General features: G+C 34.0%; 4 protein-coding genes across 4 annotated transcripts in view; 2 read left to right on the plus strand and 2 right to left on the minus strand.

The window, feature by feature from the left end:
* The first annotated feature begins 1,377 nt into the window (after nucleotides 1-1,377).
* On the plus strand, nucleotides 1,378-8,258 carry LOC134275541 (glutamate receptor U1-like). The gene is made up of 11 exons (XM_062757817.1): nucleotides 1,378-1,477; nucleotides 2,213-2,410; nucleotides 3,164-3,336; nucleotides 4,386-4,544; nucleotides 4,679-4,852; nucleotides 5,080-5,183; nucleotides 5,357-5,447; nucleotides 5,731-6,046; nucleotides 6,686-6,906; nucleotides 7,066-7,331; nucleotides 8,006-8,258. Exons 1-11 carry the CDS (start codon nucleotides 1,378-1,380, stop codon nucleotides 8,241-8,243), a joined length of 2,040 nt encoding a protein of 679 aa, XP_062613801.1. The 3' UTR covers nucleotides 8,244-8,258.
* A 1,565-nt stretch (nucleotides 8,259-9,823) lies between these two features.
* Nucleotides 9,824-15,459, minus strand: LOC134275545 (H/ACA ribonucleoprotein complex subunit 2-like protein). Its single transcript, XM_062757820.1, has 4 exons — nucleotides 15,253-15,459; nucleotides 13,403-13,475; nucleotides 12,620-12,725; nucleotides 9,824-10,415 (listed from the first exon to the last, which is right to left on the minus strand). Exons 1-4 carry the CDS (start codon nucleotides 15,416-15,418, stop codon nucleotides 10,290-10,292), a joined length of 471 nt encoding a protein of 156 aa, XP_062613804.1. The 5' UTR covers nucleotides 15,419-15,459; the 3' UTR covers nucleotides 9,824-10,289.
* LOC134275539 (uncharacterized) lies at nucleotides 11,456-12,487 on the minus strand. The gene is made up of 2 exons (XM_062757815.1): nucleotides 11,831-12,487; nucleotides 11,456-11,721 (listed from the first exon to the last, which is right to left on the minus strand). Exons 1-2 carry the CDS (start codon nucleotides 12,111-12,113, stop codon nucleotides 11,456-11,458), a joined length of 549 nt encoding a protein of 182 aa, XP_062613799.1. The 5' UTR covers nucleotides 12,114-12,487.
* Nucleotides 15,460-15,709: 250 nt separating the features above from the next.
* Nucleotides 15,710-20,681, plus strand: part of LOC134275546 (integrator complex subunit 4-like) — a 74,309-nt gene continuing 69,337 nt past the window's right edge. Inside the window, exons 1-3 of the mRNA XM_062757821.1 lie at nucleotides 15,710-15,829; nucleotides 17,408-17,494; nucleotides 20,263-20,572. Coding sequence (XP_062613805.1) covers nucleotides 17,441-17,494; nucleotides 20,263-20,572 — 364 coding nt within the window. The 5' untranslated portion in view covers nucleotides 15,710-15,829; nucleotides 17,408-17,440. The remainder of the gene's footprint in view (nucleotides 15,830-17,407; nucleotides 17,495-20,262; nucleotides 20,573-20,681) is intronic.

The raw sequence follows: 20,681 nt of genomic DNA on the forward strand, positions 1-20,681 counted from the left end.
CAGGAGATTCTGTTCGGTTTTTGTTTGCAGCGCCTCGTTCAAACTGAGACGTGAACGTTCCTCTGCCAAAAATCTGGCACTAGAAGTGAAAGTCACATGTCACACGGATGAGATTCTACAAACGAAAGTCATAGAGGGCGTTAATGGAGCAATAAAACCCCCTCATTGCTATGACCTTAAGCGTCATACATAACATGTAGGTCCAAATCTGTGGCAAATTCCGGAGACCAAAACATTTTAGGGGCTTTTTTAAATGTTTTTTAACTAATCAAAAAAAATATACATATCGGGGAAATCACCATTCATGTTCGTACTAATGTCACAAGCTTTCATTAATTAGTTTTAACTGCCCTGGAGTTCAATACAATATATAAAAGTGATTTCAAACCACCCACTGGATAATTGTACCAGTCTGCTTTGAACACTGAGGACACTCCGATGCGTGATGGGATGGATAAAACATTCACAGAGGTCTCCTCTTGTCTCTGATATAGAAAATGAAGACATATTACAAGAACTATGCTCTCCAATCAAGTGCTCCAAGTGCTTCACAAATAGAACGTAACCAATTTTCTTTTGAAAAATATATGTACCCGGTGTTTAAAGATTGGTTTGCAATTAAAAAATTAACAATGTGAAAGTCTTTTACGCTTATGTCCTCGGATTTTTGTCAAAATGTCAACTATACCAGTGATGCATGTCTGTACATTGAATCTATCAACATTTCGTGATGAATATCTTAGTTAAATTCTAACGGATCTTTAGTATCAGTTCTATCTACCTGATCAATACAAGAAGGGTTTACGACAGGCGTGAGAGGGGATGCTTACTCCTCCTCGGCACCTGATCCCACTCTGCTGAAATTGTTTGGTACTCATGTTTTATAATCTATTTTTGTAATGTCTTAGAGATCGATTATTGTTCGTTATCCTCAACTATTTCATAGAGCCAATGGCATCAGGCATCAATTATGGAAGTGCAATCTTACATTTTTATTATCATAATAAATGCAGGTAGCAGGGGCTGTAGAGCTCTTCTTTTTTATCACGTATGGCGGTATGTGACTTTGTACAAGACAATATTGGTTATAGCCGTAGTAGTTTCTGACCTTATGGATGAAGTCTGATGGTTCCTAGATAAGTATCAGCTGTTTAAAAAGTATTTGACTGGTGCAGGTACAAGTGCCTTATACCATACTATAAAAAAAACAATGAACGTTGCCATTGTATAGCAGTTGTATCTACACTACAAGAGCCTTGTTTCTTCAGGACTGGGCAAGCGACAAGATTACTGAAACATACTACTGTATAAATATTTATACTGGAGTAGTAAATTTTAAATACCGGTATAAATTCTGTTACCCACAAAAAGATCTCCATGAAGGAGAGGCATCCAGGTTATTGGTGTGCGGACTATCGAAGCTCGACTGTTTCCAGCGACGATGACTCTGTAGGCATGGTAGGGAGACAGAGACCACGTGAATACTATTTACAGAATCAAATTGAGCTAATTCTGTGTTCTGTATTTGTCACGTACTTGTGCTCTTGCAAAAACACCTAGAGTACTCTAAACAAATATTTGCTCAAGCACAGAAACTTTTATCTGTTTTGTTCAGTCATGGTGTTTCTGAAAATAAAAATACTCGATTTTTTGTTTTGTTTCTTGCTCCTTTTGTAATATAGCCAGTGGTGATTAAGTACTAATTGATGATATATACAAACCATTTTTTTTATTTCAAGTTTTTTTTTTTTATCAAAATCACTTTTTTATTTAAGAATTAAAAGCGTTTAGTTCACATAGTGTAATTAACCTGCTGATTATCCAATGTTCCCCGGAGACTTTCATTGATTGCATAAAACGGATAAAAGTACATAATACAGCTGCGCACCGCACACTTAGATACCATTATAAATGTGCTCCGATTGAGTCTTGTTCCTTTGGAATGATTCTTTTCTTCTTTTACCTTCAAATTCATATTTTTGATTCTCACTCGCACTTAATTTTGGACAGAAATTTTGGTCAGTTGTAAATTATCCCAAAAGAATTTTTCGTGCAGCGTGAAAATCTCTTTTTTCTACTATTTTCCATTTATAAAAGTTATGCGAAAAAGAAAACCCATTTCATTATATTTTTAATCTTTTTTTTAAAAAAATATCTCTTTAAAAACTTTGATAATTTTGAATACGTAATTTTGGTAATTACGTTATTCCAGGTAACTCTTGTCTGAACAATTCCTCCAAAGAAGAACCGTATTCGTGTTTACGAGATAATCACTTCTTGGAAACTAGTGGTGCCGGTACATTCAATGATACCGGTAACAGTTCGGTAAGTGAAGGGTTAGAGTTCCTAGGGAAAGCCATTGAAGCTGTTAAATGGAACCACGCAACTTTACTGTTCCCGGACGATAAAGGTAAGTTTTTATAGAATTACACGAATACTTATTATATTTTAGTACTGTGGACATTTTATGGACGAATTGGGTTAAAATAACCTCTTTTGTTGTAATATTACTCTTTAGACTGAAGGCAATGATTTTCGGAAATATCTTAAAAGAATTTTAAGGTACCATCGTAAAGCATTCATTGGGGCAGTAAATACGGATTGGTCACATGATCAATCTCATAATGATTTTCTGTATTTATACAGTATAACCACAGACGCGGATCCAGAAATTTTTTCCAGGGGGGGGGGGGGTCCACCCCAGTCAAAAAAAAAATTCCAATCCCAGAAATTTCTTGACAAGCAAAAAAAAAAAACCTAAACTCGCCCAAACGTCAAAAACCTATTTCGTGGGGGGGGGGGGGGGGGGTGACCTCCGTTGCCTCAAATCTTTCAATTTTCATACCCATTTCACACATATTCGCGTTAACCAGGAGGGGTCAGCGTTTTCCAGGGGGGGGGGGTCCATGGTAACTTTTTTCTTGTTTTAGTATATACATTTTTTAACCTGGTAACCATCAGTTTCATTTAATACTAACTATATTAAAAACCTTATACAATACCAAAGGGAGAAAATCTCGAGATTTGTCGTATATGTCTCAAAGTGCACATTTCAGCACTATTAACCATTATTCTCTATACCTATTTTTTAGAGCTGGTAGACATGCACAGACATCTTTTTAATATTCATATTAATCTGTTTAAAATTTTATTGCACTTTTAGCTTCCATAGCCTATAGAATTGCCGATTTGTTGGGGGACTTGTATGTGCAGACGTCACATCGGACGATTGACCCCACCGAGGAATTTATAGAATCACTATGGCAACACAGAGATCCAAATGTACACGCTGTTGTCATTGGAAACCATTCCTTTACTCGAGCTGTCCTGGAAAAGGTAGTTTTTCCCTTTTAAAATCCATTGTATTCTAAAACCCACCTCTGATGTTTTGGAGGTCCGTATTTCTCTGCTCCTATTTTGTATTGTTTTATGAACTTTTGATTCTTTAGCATTGTTCGTTATCTCCATATGTTTCATTGGAAAGGCTTGAATTAAGGCAGCAGTTGTATGTTGCTTCAGTTTGGATTTGCCTTCGGCCATTTTGGGGCTCTAAATACAGGGTGGATATACTAGTATGTTTGTTGTCCCCCTCGTTCGTGAAAGCGATGGGGGCATTTAATCTCATTTGACTTTGAGTTTGACCGTCTGTCGATCACAAAACTTTTAACCTTGGTCAAAACTTTTGAATGAGAAAAGATAGTTAGGGCTTTCGTATTTTATATCTACATGTACATTACCTGTAACAAGAACTATCCAAATATATCATATTTTTGACCCCCCCCCCCCCGTGACCTTGATCTTGAATTTTGACCTACTTTTCAAATATTTTATCATTTCTTCAGAACTTTGGAAAGACAAAAGATAGGTATTTCATATTAGTAGATACTAGTGTTGCATATGTATATTACCTGTGACAATTTTAAGACCTTTCGAAATATTTTGATTTTTTTTACCCCGTGACCTTGAAGTTTGACCTTCTTTTAAAAAATGTGATGTTTTTCTTATGATTGAAAAGAGATAGGGTTTTCATATTTGACACGAGCATTACCCGAGACAGTGTTTTTCCGAGCATTCTATAATTTGACGTCTTGGCCTTAACTTCATGTTTGAACTAATTTTCGAAAGAGAAAAAAAAATACTTTGGTGAATGACATATAATAGAAAGTTCATATTTAACAGAGCATGCCTTAAATTATGGCATCACATCCATTAAGACAACGAAAGCGGGGGACCATAATTCTTTGAATTTCCTGGTTGAATTTAAATATAAATAAGGATATTAAGAGGAATATATAAAAATGATTTCATTTTTAAGTATTGTTCTATTCCCTGTGGTAATTTTAATATTAAAGCAATATTATATTTATTCCATATTCATCGTAAAGGCAACAGCCTTTGATACACAACCAGAGAACATCCGTAGGACCACACTGTATGCGATGTCGTACTGGATCGTGTTCTCAGTGGAGGAGGATTCTATAAACGTAGAAAACAACACGGGCTATTGCTCAGATGTATCCATGGACAATGTTTTACTCATACAGGTAACTACGAAAACTCGTTGTAAGCTAGAGTACATTTTTCCGATAAAAAATTGTATCTGCCATCATTATCTGCAAAAGAAAATGCAAAACCATCTGCTAATAAAAATTGTGTTGAACTTTTTGGTCTTTTTGAGAAAACTGAGGAAGAAAGATATACTTTGTCGGCCCTGATGTGGCGGGAAAACAACACGAGAGAGTTTGAGAAACTTGATATTGATTGGGATTGTTTTGGGAAAATAAAACTAGATCTTTTTCCCAATGCCAAGTTTGGCTTCAACGGGAGACAACTCCTAACTACTGCTATCCAGGTGTGTAAAGTAAATTTGAAAAAAAAATGTATTTGTCATTGATCTCACAGGTACTTGGGTCGTGGTTTATAAATATGTATAATGTACCTTACTGATATGTAAAAAAAGTATCAGTAAGGTACATTATACATATTTATAAACCACGACCCAAGTACCTGTGATTGGTCTGACAATTGGTTGATAATTTACCGTGCATATTCTGAATCGTGTTAAATTCTATAATGTAGTACAAGGGTTATGTGGAACTTGCTAAGGAGGATGGAAATCTTGTAATAGCAGGAGGCGTGTGTGGAGATATCGTACGAATTCTCCGCAATAAACTCAATTTTACGTAAGTACACATGTATATATATTATATACCATAATGTACCATAAACACACTTCATTATAATTTTTTTTATTTTAATGAGTGTATTGATCGGACATAATATAAAATATTTTTTTTTAAATCAGACCTCCTCTGACTGAGCGCATTAAGGATAAAATTATTTCCTTTCTTTGAAGTTATCGAGTTATCCCCCCGGAAGACGGACAGTGGGGGATTCTGAAGGAGGACGGGAACTGGACGGGGATGATCGGAATGCTTCACAGAAGAGTACGTCCAAGTCATACAGACGCTTTTAATAATTAAAAAAATTTACTATCTGTGAACATAGAGCATAGCAAATGTTTAGAAATTTGTATCAACATTGGTCAAACTTCTTCTCTATATTTATATAGATCTATTCAGGAGAAATCGGTATACGTTTGTAGAGAGCTCATATTTTAAATAATGTATTAATAGAAACAATTAATAGAAAGTACCTGAGTATGTTATTGTATGTGCATTATGAATTGTTGCCGGAATACGCTTTATACATTTCTTTGGACAATTTTAGGAGGTTGACATTGCTATGGTACCACTAACTGTACAAGAAGATCGTAAAAAAGTGGTGGACTTCACCATTCCTTTCTTCTATTCAAACTTCGCATTCATGATGCGCATGCCCGACCCTAAAACGGTCAAATGGAGAATTTACTTGGACATGTTCACCACACCTGTTTTGTACGCCATATCAACCGCTCTAATTTTGTCCAGTTTATTACTGTATGCAATGGAACGATTCAATTGGAACTGGACTGGAAGAAAACCCGAAGAGAAAAGAGACCTGGTTGATATGTTTGAGTATATTTATGGAGCATTAGTGCTTCAAGGTACCCATTTGTCTTTCAGTAATACTTCTTAAATAGGTTTACCAATACAGCATGCATATCCTTACTTGGTATCGGGTATTCTAATAGAAAAATTTTATCCATGGGGGGGGGGGGGAAGGTAACACACTTACATGTATTTGATTTTACATAAGATTATCTTTAAAAAATTGTTTGGTTGCCCTCTCCCGACCTATACTGACTAAAAATGGCCCAACTCAAAACTTCTTCATATTACATTCCAGGGCACGATATTTTTTCTACCCCCTCCCCTTCCAGGTCTTTTTCCGTCAACACATTCCCACCTACCTACTGCTGACCCAATAATGTACCCTGAGTCGGGAAAGGGCAAGCAAAATTATTTTAAAGATTGCCTAATCATAATATATATTGTGATAAGTAAAATCAAATATAGTAAATTATCAGCCCCTATGTTTTTATCGTCATTGGTTAATGGTTTATATATTTTCACTAATACAGTCGAGCCTCGGTATTTCGGACTCTTATTTCAATGATCAATACGCTCCGGACGATTTACTCGGGAATACATTGTATGGATGGACGAGGCTCGACTGTACAGTCACGTACAATACTAACAATGTCCCTAAACCTTAATTAACTGTCTATTAGTGTTTTTTGTAGCGGGCCACAGACTACCGTCATCTACGAGTGGACGAGTGTTCACGTGTATTTTCTGGGTGTCGTGTGTATCCCTAGCCGCGGTGTACTGCGGAAGTCTTGTAGCTAGCATGGCATTGGCTCGCAGGGAGAAAATACACTTCCAAACTCTAGACGAACTGCTTGCGCAATCCGAGTACAAATGGGGCTATATTGCGGGTACTTACTTGGATTCGGTGCTTCGGGTATATCCTCTCATCTTGCAAAACAATTCAAATGCTACTACAAAAATTACACACTCTCTCAACACCTGCTCAATAGTAAAGATACTGTACAATTCTGTACACTCACTTCCATTTCTTCTTTTATACACAAATCAAATTTCAACTGACATATTTTCACAGAAATCTAAAATCGGAACTTACCAGAAAATTTACAATGGGGCACAAGAATTTGCCAGGGAAGATCCTGACGTGCTATCCATTAGTGATAAGGTTCACTTCCGGAAGTTAAGGACAGAGAAGTACGTCTTCATCTCGCCCCTCCCCCATCTTCAGACCCTCAGTTTCTCCGACTGTCGGTCCCTGATCTCTACAGAGCGCTTTGTGGAGGATAACAGCGCGTTTGGTGTTCCCGAGGACTCGCCTTTCAAAGAGATATTTTCTCTGAAGTAAGTTGGAAAAAAATAATTTTACTTTGTTCTAAAGCATATTTTAAAGAAAATGTTACACGTTAGTGATCTATACGTATAAGGTTTTGTTCTTTTTTAAATAGCATAAGTCTTTATCAATACAAGTATCGAGAGAGTAATACTCCAAAGAAGCAATGGCTCTAAAGGAGACAACTCTCATTAACAGAACGAATTAATGGCAGTCATCTCCCATATTTAGATGACATGCCAATGGTTTGCGCAGCATGGGAGAGGGGGTTCTTACTTTAAAGGCTAGAGTTCCCTCCAAGAATTATAACCCCCCCCCCCCCCCACACACACACACACAGGGAAAAAGATCTTCGAATATAGACAGTTTAGGGGTATTTTTTGTTTTTTTTAAAAATTGTTCAACATTTTTTTGACGACACCACACAGTCTTTAAAGGATATTTTTAAAACCTTCGTTTTACGATATATTCATGTCTGGACAGTACAGACACTTGTTTCTGTAAAAATAAAATAATAACTCATTGTATAACAATGTTATCCTATGGGTTATAAAATATTTTATTTCACGAGTGCCTGTGCAATCCAGTTATAAAATTGTCAATTTACCTTGTCCAGATTGGTTTGGATATTTTCGTTATGGTGTAACTAATACTGGATTATTAATTAAATCAACATTTTATATAGATTAGCTCAGCTACAAGACAGTGGAATACTGGGAAGTATTCATCAGAAATACAAGCTTCAGAATAACTGTAGTGATGTCAGTCAGCTACTGAGTCAACACACGATCAAGCCGGACGACGTACAGACCGCCTTCTTCATTCTGATAGCGGGAATTCTCACCGCCAGCGCCGTGTTGTGTTGTGAATGTGCCCTGTCATGGTGCAGAATGACAGTGGCAGCAAGGGATCACTTATTATAGTGAACATTTCCTTAATATTTATATTAAAACAAGTTCATATCTGTTGTCATCAGTGGATTTTTTTTGTTGCAAATAACATTGTTGATGATTCTTATGTATGCCTTTGCATTTATTAAGTTTGTTGCATTATTGAGAGAGAATCCATATTTTTTGAAAATATTTAGAGAAGGCCAACTTTAAAATAATGTTTGCTTGCCCTCTCCCGGGGTTAAAAAAATTGGGTCAGGACTCAGGAGGTATGTGGGGATTTTTTTCCCAAGAAAATTTCGACAAACATGTTGACAAGATGAAAATTTAGGAAATAAAAGAAAAAAATATATCATTTTCTAGAGTAAGGCCATTTTTAGTCAGTAGGTCTGGGAAGGGAAACCAAACAAAGAGCCATAGCGCATTTGATAGTCACTTTCGCCTACTCTAGTAGTGATTTTCTAAATACATTGTTTAACCAAAATTTTGTCATACAATGTTAGTTTAGACATGCCTTAAAGCAACTCACACAAAAATAATACCCAATTATTAATAGTTCCCTCATATGATAGTTATAAAAATCGTTCAGTTTATATGGAGAATATAGTAAATACTGAGGTACCCCCCTAAACAATGACAAACTGTAGGAAAAGACCACCCTTAACCAGAAAAACAACTTCTGAATAATTTTATTTGGATATGACTGCACTTCATTATGTTTAGATAATTTTGGTTAAAAGTGGTCTTCATATTGAAAATGTTGAAAATATGTATTTAACTTTTCTTCCAAAATTATTCCAAAATTCAACGATCTGTCTTAATTTTATCCATTTTATTACCAAGACTTCGTGGCGTAGTGGTATGATTGCTGGATAGAAGATATAATGATCGTGAGTTCGAGTCTCAGCGTGCGTGTTACTACCCCACGATTTTATTATTTTTTTCTGTGTTTGCATTTTCATATGTTTTCTTTTATTATTTTATAATATATATGTATAAATAATTTCTAAAAGAGATATATAATACAACATACAATACAAAGTATCTTGGGGAAAAACAGTCTTAAACTATTTTAATGACCCAAAGTCATAGCAGCTAGCCTGTTTTATTTTTAAAATTTTCAAACAATCTTGTTTATATGTAGAATAAGAGTATTGGACAAGTAAAATTACTGTCATGCAACAAACTTGCAACTATGAAAATATAACACTGGTTCACAAATGATTACATACATGTAGTTTGATTTGAATTGAAAAGGTGCATGTATCTATAAATAGAAACAGGTGATTTCCTTTTAAATACTTGAGTAGGCCGAATCGTCGGTAAGGCAGCTATGGCTCTTTTTAAAGATGGCCTAAATATATACAGATCTGTCTTTTATACCAAACTTCTAGTACATGTACTTTATCGTGTACTGCATACAAACTTCTACAGATCTGATAAAACTGATAACTACATGTACCTGGGGGTATTTGACATTTAAAACCCATATAAAACTGACCACATTTATATAAACTGAATGTAGCAGTAAAATAATTCTAATATTGGTGATATGTGTACATGTACTCCTAATTAACACTATTATGAGATTACCAATAAATTGCATTAAGAAATTCAAGTTTCTATTTTTATTAAATATAACACACTGTTAGTCACTGTAAAAGATGAGGCAGTGATGAACCCAAAATACAGTACTAATCTCCAATAAAAACAGTTTCTAATACCCAGTACATGCATCTACACGTAATCTTTTACATATAAAGCATGTAATTTTATAACTGTTATTTTCACAAATAGAATTGTAAAATTATTGATTGATTTCAAGACATTTTTTTTAGACATATAATATTAAGCAGATTATGAACATACATATAAATGTATCCTGCCTAACAAATTTCATTTGTAACAAGATGTACATGTACACAAACTTACAACAAATTTAAAACAATCTTTAACATGTACAGTCCTACATGTAGCTATGAAACATCTCATGGAATTAATGACTGAAATGTCTTGAACACTATTTTACAGTCAGTAACGATGATTTTCTCTTGGTCCTCAGCACGACTAACTTGTTCCTCAGACTGGCATGGGGAGATTTTCTACCTCACTTTTACATTCCTCAAACAGTTCCTCATAATCCTTGTTAGGTTTAACAATCAGAAGACTCATGGACCTTCTGTTTCCACAGGCAGCACCGAGATCCTGAAATATTATATACAACTATATTTTATATCAAATGAACTGACTACATAAACATATTTTAAATATTCTTATCAACAAAAAGCTCATCCTAAACTTTATGTCTTACTGTATTGTATGGAACATAGAAGTATGGGATCTGGATTTTATAAAGACCTACTGTTTTAAATGGAACATGGCAATATAGGATTTTGTATTAATAATAAAATCTACTGTTTTCAATACTGAATATAGCAATATAGGATTTTGCATTAATTAAGACCTACTATTTTAGATGGAACTTAGCAGTATAAATTTTCTATGTATTATACATGCCAACTTTTGAAAATTCCCATGGGGGATTTTGCACGTGACGACAATTTTCAAAGCTTTAAATTCGCGACATTTTGTCGTGAACCTGAATCTAATTGTGTTTTCACTGATATCTATATCATTATTTATTATACATAATACATGTTCCTCATTTGAACATTTTTCTTCTGATTTCTTTCATATCATTTAATGCACCTACCAACATAAGTCTGAATCTGATTCAGCAACCAAAACAATGTATAGTTTCAACAATTTAATAACAAATTTAAGAAAAATACAGTGGCACATGAAACATGAAAACAATATTGCATTGTTAAAATCTGGTTACTAAAATAGCTACTATTATAATTCAAGCAAATAAAATGTTACAAACTAAAAGAACATCATGTACATGTAGTTATTACTAGTACCTTGTACAGTTTCAACAATTTAATAACAAATTTAAGAAAAATACAGTGGCACATGATGCATAAAGAAAACAATATTGCATTGTTAAAATCTGGTCACTAAAATAGCTACTATTATGATTCAAATAAATAAAATGTTACAAACTAAAAGAACATCATGTAGTTATTACTATCAAAATTCAGGTAAGAATAGGTAAAACAGAAGTTTCAATCACAGTCAAGATACAAACAATAATACACTTATTAATCACCACTAAGAGACACAGTCTTTGTTATAAGACAAGCAGGCCTTTTTTGCTGACTGGAGCAATTCTTTGGAAGGTTTCACAAGATTACAATGCTGAATGTTGTTAACTTTGGTGGTAAGCAGAGCACAGATGGTTTTGTTATCCAAATTAGCAGGGTCTCTGTCTGTATTTTCTTCACCATTGAAAATACTCTCTCACATTCAGCATTGGAGTTTGGCACAGTAAGCATGGCTTTCACTACTTTCCCCATAACTGGGAACCTGGTAAAGCAGTCTGCGACAAGAAACGGGAGGTTATCCTGTGCCACAAAATTGGCAAACAAAACCTCGGCACGTATCACATCTACAACATTGAACAAAGAATTTAGATTTTTTTTTAAATATAAAATTAATTCAAAGTTAATGCATGTAAATTGTTCATTATCACAAAGATAATATATCTGTCAACTTACCCTCATCTTGGTCGAGTTTTGAACTGGTGAAGAAGTTTCTGGCAGACGGTGTCGAATTCTGCGACTTCAAAGTATTTTGGTGCAGGGCTGTGTTCATATGCTTTGTCACGTCATTCAGTCCACCATGGTCAACCCTGAAGTCTCTGTTGCACACTCTGCAGTATGCATGAGCCTGTCCTTGTTTTGACTTCGCCAACCATCCGGTGAATCTTGCGTCAGCCTCCCATTTTTCCCGGTATTTCGCTGCTGATCTACTCTTTTTTCGTGGTGGAGTTGCACCCATGGTGAATCGATATGCGAGATTCCCGATTGATCTCCACCATACCCCAGAATAGCATTAATTGTTATCAAAACATGATACATGCTCATAATTGACTGCGTAATCGTCACAGTACACACAGGTAGGTATCCTCGATAGGTAAATTACACGCGACCTAAGCGTGACGAATTCGGGAAATTTCATTGGTTGATAATACGAGAGGTTAACGAGATTTCACGATTGTCCCGATTTCAAACTCGGGTCAAGTCGGAAAATTGGAAATTTTGGTCGAAAAATGGTCAAATCGGGATTTAGGGGTAATTTTGCTTTCACGATCGTGATAGCGGAATGGCTGGGTAAGATCGGGAGAATCCCGCCTAAATCAGGAAAGTTGGCATGTATGTACAGTATAAAGACCTACTGGTTTGAATGGAACAAAGCAATAAACATTAATAAAGGATTTTGAATTTATAGATCTACTGTTTTAGATGGAAAATAGCAGTATCGATATTGTATTTGTCAAGACTTACTGTTTTAGATGGAACATAACAATATGGGATCTGATTTTCCTCACAAAGGACAGGAATATGTGAGATGACATCTATTGGAGAAACATCCCCAGCCAGAATCATAATCCTGAAAAAAAACAAAGTCTTAACAGAATACGAGTAGTTTTACACTCATTTAATTGTAATCTGAACAGACGCAATGACATACAATAAGGCCATCATTAAAAATATTTTTGTTTGATGTACTCCGACCCACATTTTTCAAGGTGAGTAGGTAGGCAGTTTTTTTTAGATAGCAGTATTGAACAAATTGAAAACTGTCATAGAAATTGAAGACTCAGCAGTTTATTGTTTTCATTACACATTTGGTAGCTATAAAAACTTTCAATTGAAAGCATCCTACAGAGATAAATTATAAACCTTAGCTTTAAAATGAAAAATTCTATTTCTATGGAAATTAATGAAAAAAAAAATAGAAAGTCAAAGTGCTGAAAAAAATGATTGGGGTAGGGGCAATTTTGACGGAGTACATCAAACAAATCATTTTTTATTGTTGGCTTATCTGACATGATAAGGATCAAGGTAAAAAGTACTTGATTTCTTTTTCATAAAATGTATAAGATTTATAATTTGATTTTCAAAATAAATTTAACGTATATGAATAATTCGCATTTGCAAAATTTAAATGCAATAAAATCCAGCTGACACGTAAGTTTTCCATGAAGGAATTTATATCATTTATATTGACATAATAAAAGCAACCCCCCCCCCCCCAAAAAAAAAGATTTCGAAATATATACAAACCCATTATGATCTCCTTTTCGAATGCTTTTCTGTACAAATTTTATTCCAGACACAATGTTTTTCTTTGACTGGGCTGTAAATAATAACACCTCTAATGAAATTGTCACAAGCATAAAATACATATTACCATACATGTACAATTTCTATCCTTACAAAAGGTTTGTTGCCACAGCTAGGCCACAAAGAGTAAAGGTTATTGTATGAATGAATTTACACTAAAGGAGTGACCATTTGAAGCTGCATACTTGATGATGATTGAGTGAGGTACACTTATGACAGAAAGAATTAAGCACAGTTGGGGCAAGCGGTAAATTTAAGACTCCCGACTGTCCTAGATTTTGGTTCTCATTGATCATGTTGATATCCTTTTATCGATACATGATACATAGGTCAAATTTCTTTAAAATTTTTTAGACACATTTTCTAAATTGATATAAATTCCCTTATTCATTTCATAATTGTTTCAATAAAATTGCGTTTACTATGCTGAATTAGCATACATGTATCCACCTGTCCAGACCCAAAAAGCGGTAAATTTAGTATTTATCTGAATGCAAATCCGTAGAATTGAGACTGAGTAAATGAAGTAAAAGATGTATAATGAAGTAAATAACTTTTTTTTTTTTGCTCTTTTTTTATTGCTTATGCGACAGAAAATTTAGCAGAGCTCGAGCTGTGATTCGCCATTGTCGCCAATTGCGAATTTTTTTCAAAAGTGGCGAAAAGAAATTCATAAGTGGCGAAAATTAATTTTTTAGATGTACCATGTACAAAATTTGTGTAGTCCTGGTTAGCTCCTTTGTTTATTCAATGTACACAGATACGTCCCTTTGTTTACTTAATGCAGCAGAGGTGTGAAAACTGAAACCTACATACAGGAAATCACGTCTCGCTTGAACGAACAGTGCTGACTAGGTAACTAGCTGGAGCAATAAAGGGTTACAAAATTGCTTGAAATAATATAATTTGGATTAAACAAGGGGGGATAAAGTGTTATTCGGAGATGAAGTTTGTAAATAAAAGATTTTTATCAACAAAATCTGGATCTATGTAGATCGTTTTTTTTTAAATCCGAAAGTAGGGAAACATGACGAAAATTGTAAAGAATGGCTTCAAATTTTGCCTAAAGTAAATTTAAAAAAGTATACATTAATATACTATTAACTGACAAAGGGTGAAAAAGAAACTGGTTTGGAAACAGAATTATCTTTAGTTAGTAAATTACACTGAGTTATTTACAATAACATGAGCTTGCATAATTATTAAACCCTGGAGTCTCCAAGTTGTTAAGTTTCAAACCTAATTTTCATTACTTTTTAATTTACTTCTTTTCACAATTGATTAATGAAATGATGAAAATTTCTATTTTTTTAAAAAAATGTCATATTTTTACTAGGTCTGTAGCCCCCGCCCCCCCCCCTCCTTCCCAGGCGAAAAAAATGTAAACAAGAGGACATTTTCTGTCAAGAGTTGTCTGATATCAATACAATATCAAATTAATTGTGTAATTCCAACATTATTATTTTTTTTTCTTTTTTTAAATGGATACTACCATAAGCTTTAATCATTACAATTTTAAAACAATATCTGTGTCAGATAAACATAATAAAAAAACTGAATAACAAAAAGTGCATTGCATTGTCGAGAAATCAGATGTAAGTATGCCTTTTCTTAAAGCTTGTGTTGCGAAAAGTGGCGAAAAATATTTTCGGTCCAGTGGGAGCCCTGATTTAGGACTGAATAAAATCTCTTCAGACCGGCTTATTTTGTCTTCTTGCAAGTCCAAATAACTGGCTATTGGAAAAGGTTTTCCACTCTTGAGTAAATGCTTTCCAAAATAAACATTTTACCTTTTCTGATTACTTTGTAAAGTCTTTTAGTGAGTTTTCTAGGAGCAAGTGGTTTGGAAATGGGACTCAGATATTTTGTTTTTTCTATCCAAGCCTCTTTACCGTCCTTTTCTTCTACTTCTTCGCCGCCCTCAGATTTTCTTTTCTCTTTCTTTTCTTTTCCCATTTTCCCTCACACGTGTTTACAATAATTCTAAGTCAAAAGCAAGCTTTACTTGCCTGGCTAAACTATCAGATTTAAAACGTTTTTATCATGCAGACGCAGTATATATTTTGACAGGTTGTACTTATTTGTATATGGAAAATAATTTTTTCCCCTGTTGATCTCTGCTCCATGCTACTTAAATATTATATGGAATTTTATAAATTTATTGAGGTAACCGTCATAATTTTTAAATACACACGCATAATCCTAGCTCATTATTACTATTGCTTTATCCGAGTATTTTATGTTTTACTTATCAAATCAAGATGGCCGCCAATGTCTTTTGGAAAAATATTCATTTTAGTTAAACTCATTTAAAACAGATTGTATGAAATTCAATCCATATAACATCGAATATATTCATTATTTTAGGTAAAATTATATCTTTTTAATTATTTCACACTGTTATTCCTAGTAAATTGGAACCGTTTGATGCCTGAAAACGTTGAATGTATATGATCAACATCATAATGCTTCCACTTCTTATATTTTAAAGGTTTATTTATTGGATTCAAATTTGCTCAGAATCTCTTGAGCTGAATTTATAAATCTATTGTTTATCTTAATTCAGTGCTTTAGTATTGTACAATATGACCAGTGGGAGTGAGTGCAGTATTCATATACAGTGAAGTCGCCAATTCCGAGTCATGTCAGGGTGTTTCGTGGATATTTTGCAAATCTGTTCTATTTATGCAATATATGTATTGAAAGAACAAATAGTGAGTCATCCAAACACCTTTTCGTTTTCAAAATAGCTACACGGGAACAATATATACAGGGGTATTTCAGCAAGGCCTTGCGTCCCCAGTTACGAATCATTTTCTCCATTTCCGGGTCAGGTGACTTCATGTTCAAGTAATATTCATGGAACGTTCTGGAACACGATTATTATGATGTTGAAACATAAAACAATTCATGCAGCTTGGAAAAAAAGTAAAACAACCACAGAAATATGTTTAAATTATTTTTAAAACAATTGCAACAAAACAAATTGCAGTCTGCAGAATTAAAAAAAATGTATTAGGATTAAGAATAATACAATTAAATTCATTTATTAAATAATGCATCTGAAGGGTTAACTCGATTTTAATTTTTAGAAAAAATATATTCCAGTTAGAATACTTTTGATAATCAAGGTAAATACATGGTTGTCAATTGGTTTTGTACATAGAATTTTGACATGTTCATGCCACGAGATTGCGTGACCCGCAATTGGAGAACATAATACAGTTAGATTTAACAATCATTATAATTTTTTTTGAGCAGTGATCATTATGATTGATTTCTGAGTTAAAACTAAATGCATTTGCCATACTTTTGAGCTCTTATTATTTATCTAGAACTTTTATATCAGCCTTCCTGCAGCGAACAAAAACGAAAGTAGCCCGTCACCGCAGCAGAAACATCTAAGTTCTTAATGGGTGCGTTTCAGAATTTCGACTGTAGGATGCTCTCTTAAACGTGAAATTTAAAATTTTGTAATTAATTACAAACAGAAAGACCAGTTCTTCATGACCATCATATTCATTAAGTTTTTTGTGCTTAAATGTTAACACTATAGGCATAAAATACAGGCAAGTGACCCGGAATTGGAGACAACCCGGAATTGGCGACTCCACTGTAGTTCGAGATGGTCCCAATGTGGTCAAACCATCAAAGACTGAAAAAAACATAGTACATTGTACTCAGAGACCGTGGGCCTTGTGAGAAAATATTACTTTTTTTTTTGTTCTTTGAGTTTTCTGTAAGTACTAAATCTTGATTTTCTTAATGTTCAGCTGTTGAAATTTAAAGGATCAAAACGTGAAAGCCAGGATCAACATAGGAATTTAATTTCTTTCGTTTTTAGCACACTTCTCTATAGAGTTGCTGTGCTAGCTACATATAATATTTTTTTTTAGCAGACAACTTGAAAATAAAAGAACTGCTGAATATTTGAATATTTTTCAGACTCTATGAAGGAGAAAGAGAAGCATTTTTAACATGGCAGCACTTCTAAAGAAAAGAGCTGTTGCAGAATTTAGCCAAGTAGTACAGGTATATCAGGGAATATAAGTCTGATGGGTGTATATGTGTTAGTATTTTTACCTTAAGGACCCTCTCTACACCAGTGCAAAATGTTTTTGGGACACTGAGAAAATTATATTGAATAAATGTGCAAATATTGAGCTTATCTAATTAATTTCAAATCTATGGTACATGCCATTTACCCCTAGGAAAAATCTTCAAACGCAACACAGTACCAATGGCCAGAAATCACTGTTTTTTACTTTCATTGAGAAAATACATGAAAATAATGTGTTAAATTTGTCACAGGGTGACACGTAATTGTCTTGTGGTCTATTATTATCCTGGATGTGAGTTGTAAAACCAGTATGTATGGGGTGTGGTAGTTATGTACGCATGTGTGAATCCTGGTATATATACTTATGCATGGACTATCTCTTTTTCAATCTTGACTATACATTGACGATAATTTTGGATGTTCTCCTGCGAGAAATCCAGTAGCAGTTTGTCTGAGAAATTCCTTACGGAATCTTAGTGCCTTAATTGATGTGACTGGTAAGAATAATTTAATATTAATACTGATTTTAACTATTGAAATTAAATAAATATTAGTGTGTGTGAATTTGTACGAGTGTGTCATTTTCATTGTAGGTCACCTTTGTTCGTTCGTTTATATTTCATCTATCATCGTAATTGTCAGCTAATAAATTATGTAAACCTTTATTGAGGAACTATTGTGTTGCGTTATAATATCCTGAGATGGGAGACCCATGACAAATTTATTAATCTTGGCCTTCTAAAACGTTAAGAATACTTTAATTAAGTCATATACTGTAAATTTCTATTTATTGGAATTAAGTAATAAGGGCGGATCAATCTAACTGCAAAAAAATGCTATATAATCAGAGCTCTTTAGTGTGCAGTGTCGAGAGGGTTCTTAAGAAATTATGGTTGTTTCTCGAAATATTTTTGGAAAAGATTGATGTACCAAAACAACATTCTGCGACCCCTTTTTCTATGATGAATCATATTTATTTTACCATTTGTATACTTTTCAAACAAGAGTGAATATGATGCCTTTTAATAGTTCTGACACATTTTATTTATGAGGATTACTGCCCTTTTCAAAAATTTTCTAGACTGAGCAGTGACAGCAATATATAGCCTTTTTGTGTGCGAAAATACATTTTTTTAATGAAAAAAGAAAAGACAGACCTTAGTACAATATAGCGATATGCATTCAGAGGAATCTACCAGTACTTTACATGGCTATAATTATTATTTTGCACAAAGTAACTTACTGAAATCAAATGTCCAATCCATTGACAGAGGGACATTGAGGGACAAAATGTGTTGGTATTCTACATGTTTACATTTTATCACAGACACATTGTTTCTACTACATTTCAAACTTTAAATGACTATCAGAGTCTTTTTATCCATGATAATACATGTGGAACCTCAGCGTTTACCTTTTTGGGTGAAGAAATGCACATGAAAATTATATTCACCGATACTCAGAAATATGTGTAGCCAATTCAACTTCCCTATGTTTTTGTGGTGCTCACTCTTAATGCAACTCATTTAGCTCATTGGTCTGTTAGAAAGTCATGCCGGTGCTTGGAAAAGCATATGAATTTATTTATGTATGTTTCATTGATCTGTTCATAATGGGGAAGTCCAGCTAGATATTACAATGTTTTAAACACAACATTTGAATGCAGTTAGGTACAATTTCACCTTTAACGTATATGTAGATTTCAATAAAATAGCTGAAGGAGAAAAGTGTACTTGATTTCAATAAAATAGCTGAAGGAGAAAAATGTACTTGTGCTTGTATATTTTATAGGCTTCAAAGAGTGGGATGGGGCCGAAATTGAATGGGAGTTAGATGTAACCATGGTACCCCTAATCAATATGATCAAAATAAAGATAAATATCTTCAAATCATTTTTCTATTTTTGGTAATTTTTGTGCTAAAATAAAGGATGTTAAAAATTCAGTGAATAACAGTGTATATGTAGATATTGTAATCATAGCAAATGGTAAATAGCTCTAAATAGATGAAGAAAATATTTGTGAATCAAACTCAAAAAAATAACATGCATAAAAAAATTTCAAAGTTCATCTGGTGAAGACATCTTCAGATTTAGAATGTTCAATAGAAAGAAGTGGGAGTTTACAATGCATTAAAATATATGTACAACCATATGTACTTCAGTGATTAATTGTCAGTATTGCATATTAATAATATTCCCATTACATTTGTAAGAATGGATGGTCTTTTCTATAGAAGTAAACATCGGAAAACTAATTGATGTACCATCTTTTTTATTACCAGTAAAATGGGATAAAATACATATATTCTTATGTCGAAATTTTCATTTGCATATACATGTATCTTATTTCTCTCAGTGGTAAGAAAAGGTGAAATACTATGCTTGACTTCTGAATCTCTGTAAGACACATTAAGAATACACAAATTCAGTTGAACTTCGGTATCAAGAACATGAATATCTTGAATGCCATGGATATATCAAAGTGATTGAGAAGTCCTAACCACATATTTCTGAATTCTTTTACCTTCAGTATCTCAAAGTTATCTCGGTCCCATCAAGTTCAAGATAATAAGGCTTGACTGCATATTGCTGTGTATTGTCTGATAGCGAGACTTCATCATACTGTTTTTGTGTTATCATAGTTGCATAAAATGGACAATAGAAAAATACCCTGATGGATTTCTGTATTTTGTATTCCATGAACATTGCTAAGCATGTATGATATCTAATTTCATCTAGGAAGAACCAAAGCCCATCAAGAAGCTTAAACTGGTGCAGGGACCCCAAGCAAAAGAAGTTCATCTTAATCTACAAGGCGTAGCCAATTCCCAGCAAGCTCTGCAGCAGTTACTGACGTTTGAGGAGAGGCTCACTGAAGGAGACCAGGTGCTTGTTAATGTTACACAGGAACTTATAGAACATTTCCAACAAGAAAAGGAGGCCCTGGTCAGAAGGAAAATAGCCCAGCTCCTGGGAAGTGTCGGAATGGTGCCTCACTTCAGTGCCGAAAATCTGGTGGAGGATGTCAAAATGTTACTGAAGAGTGAAAGTAAGTTTTAATTAAGGTCACATGAAGTATGGAGTCAAGTAAGCTTTTCTGATCAAAGCATGTCTGTGGTATTTTCACTTTTCAGTGTCAAAAATTGAAATAAAGCTGT

This window comes from Saccostrea cucullata, unplaced genomic scaffold, assembly GCF_032062105.1.
Source record: "Saccostrea cucullata isolate Sc308-1 unplaced genomic scaffold, CSIRO_AGI_Scuc_v1 ctg201, whole genome shotgun sequence".
NCBI classification, from domain to species: Eukaryota; Metazoa; Mollusca; class Bivalvia; order Ostreida; family Ostreidae; genus Saccostrea; species Saccostrea cuccullata.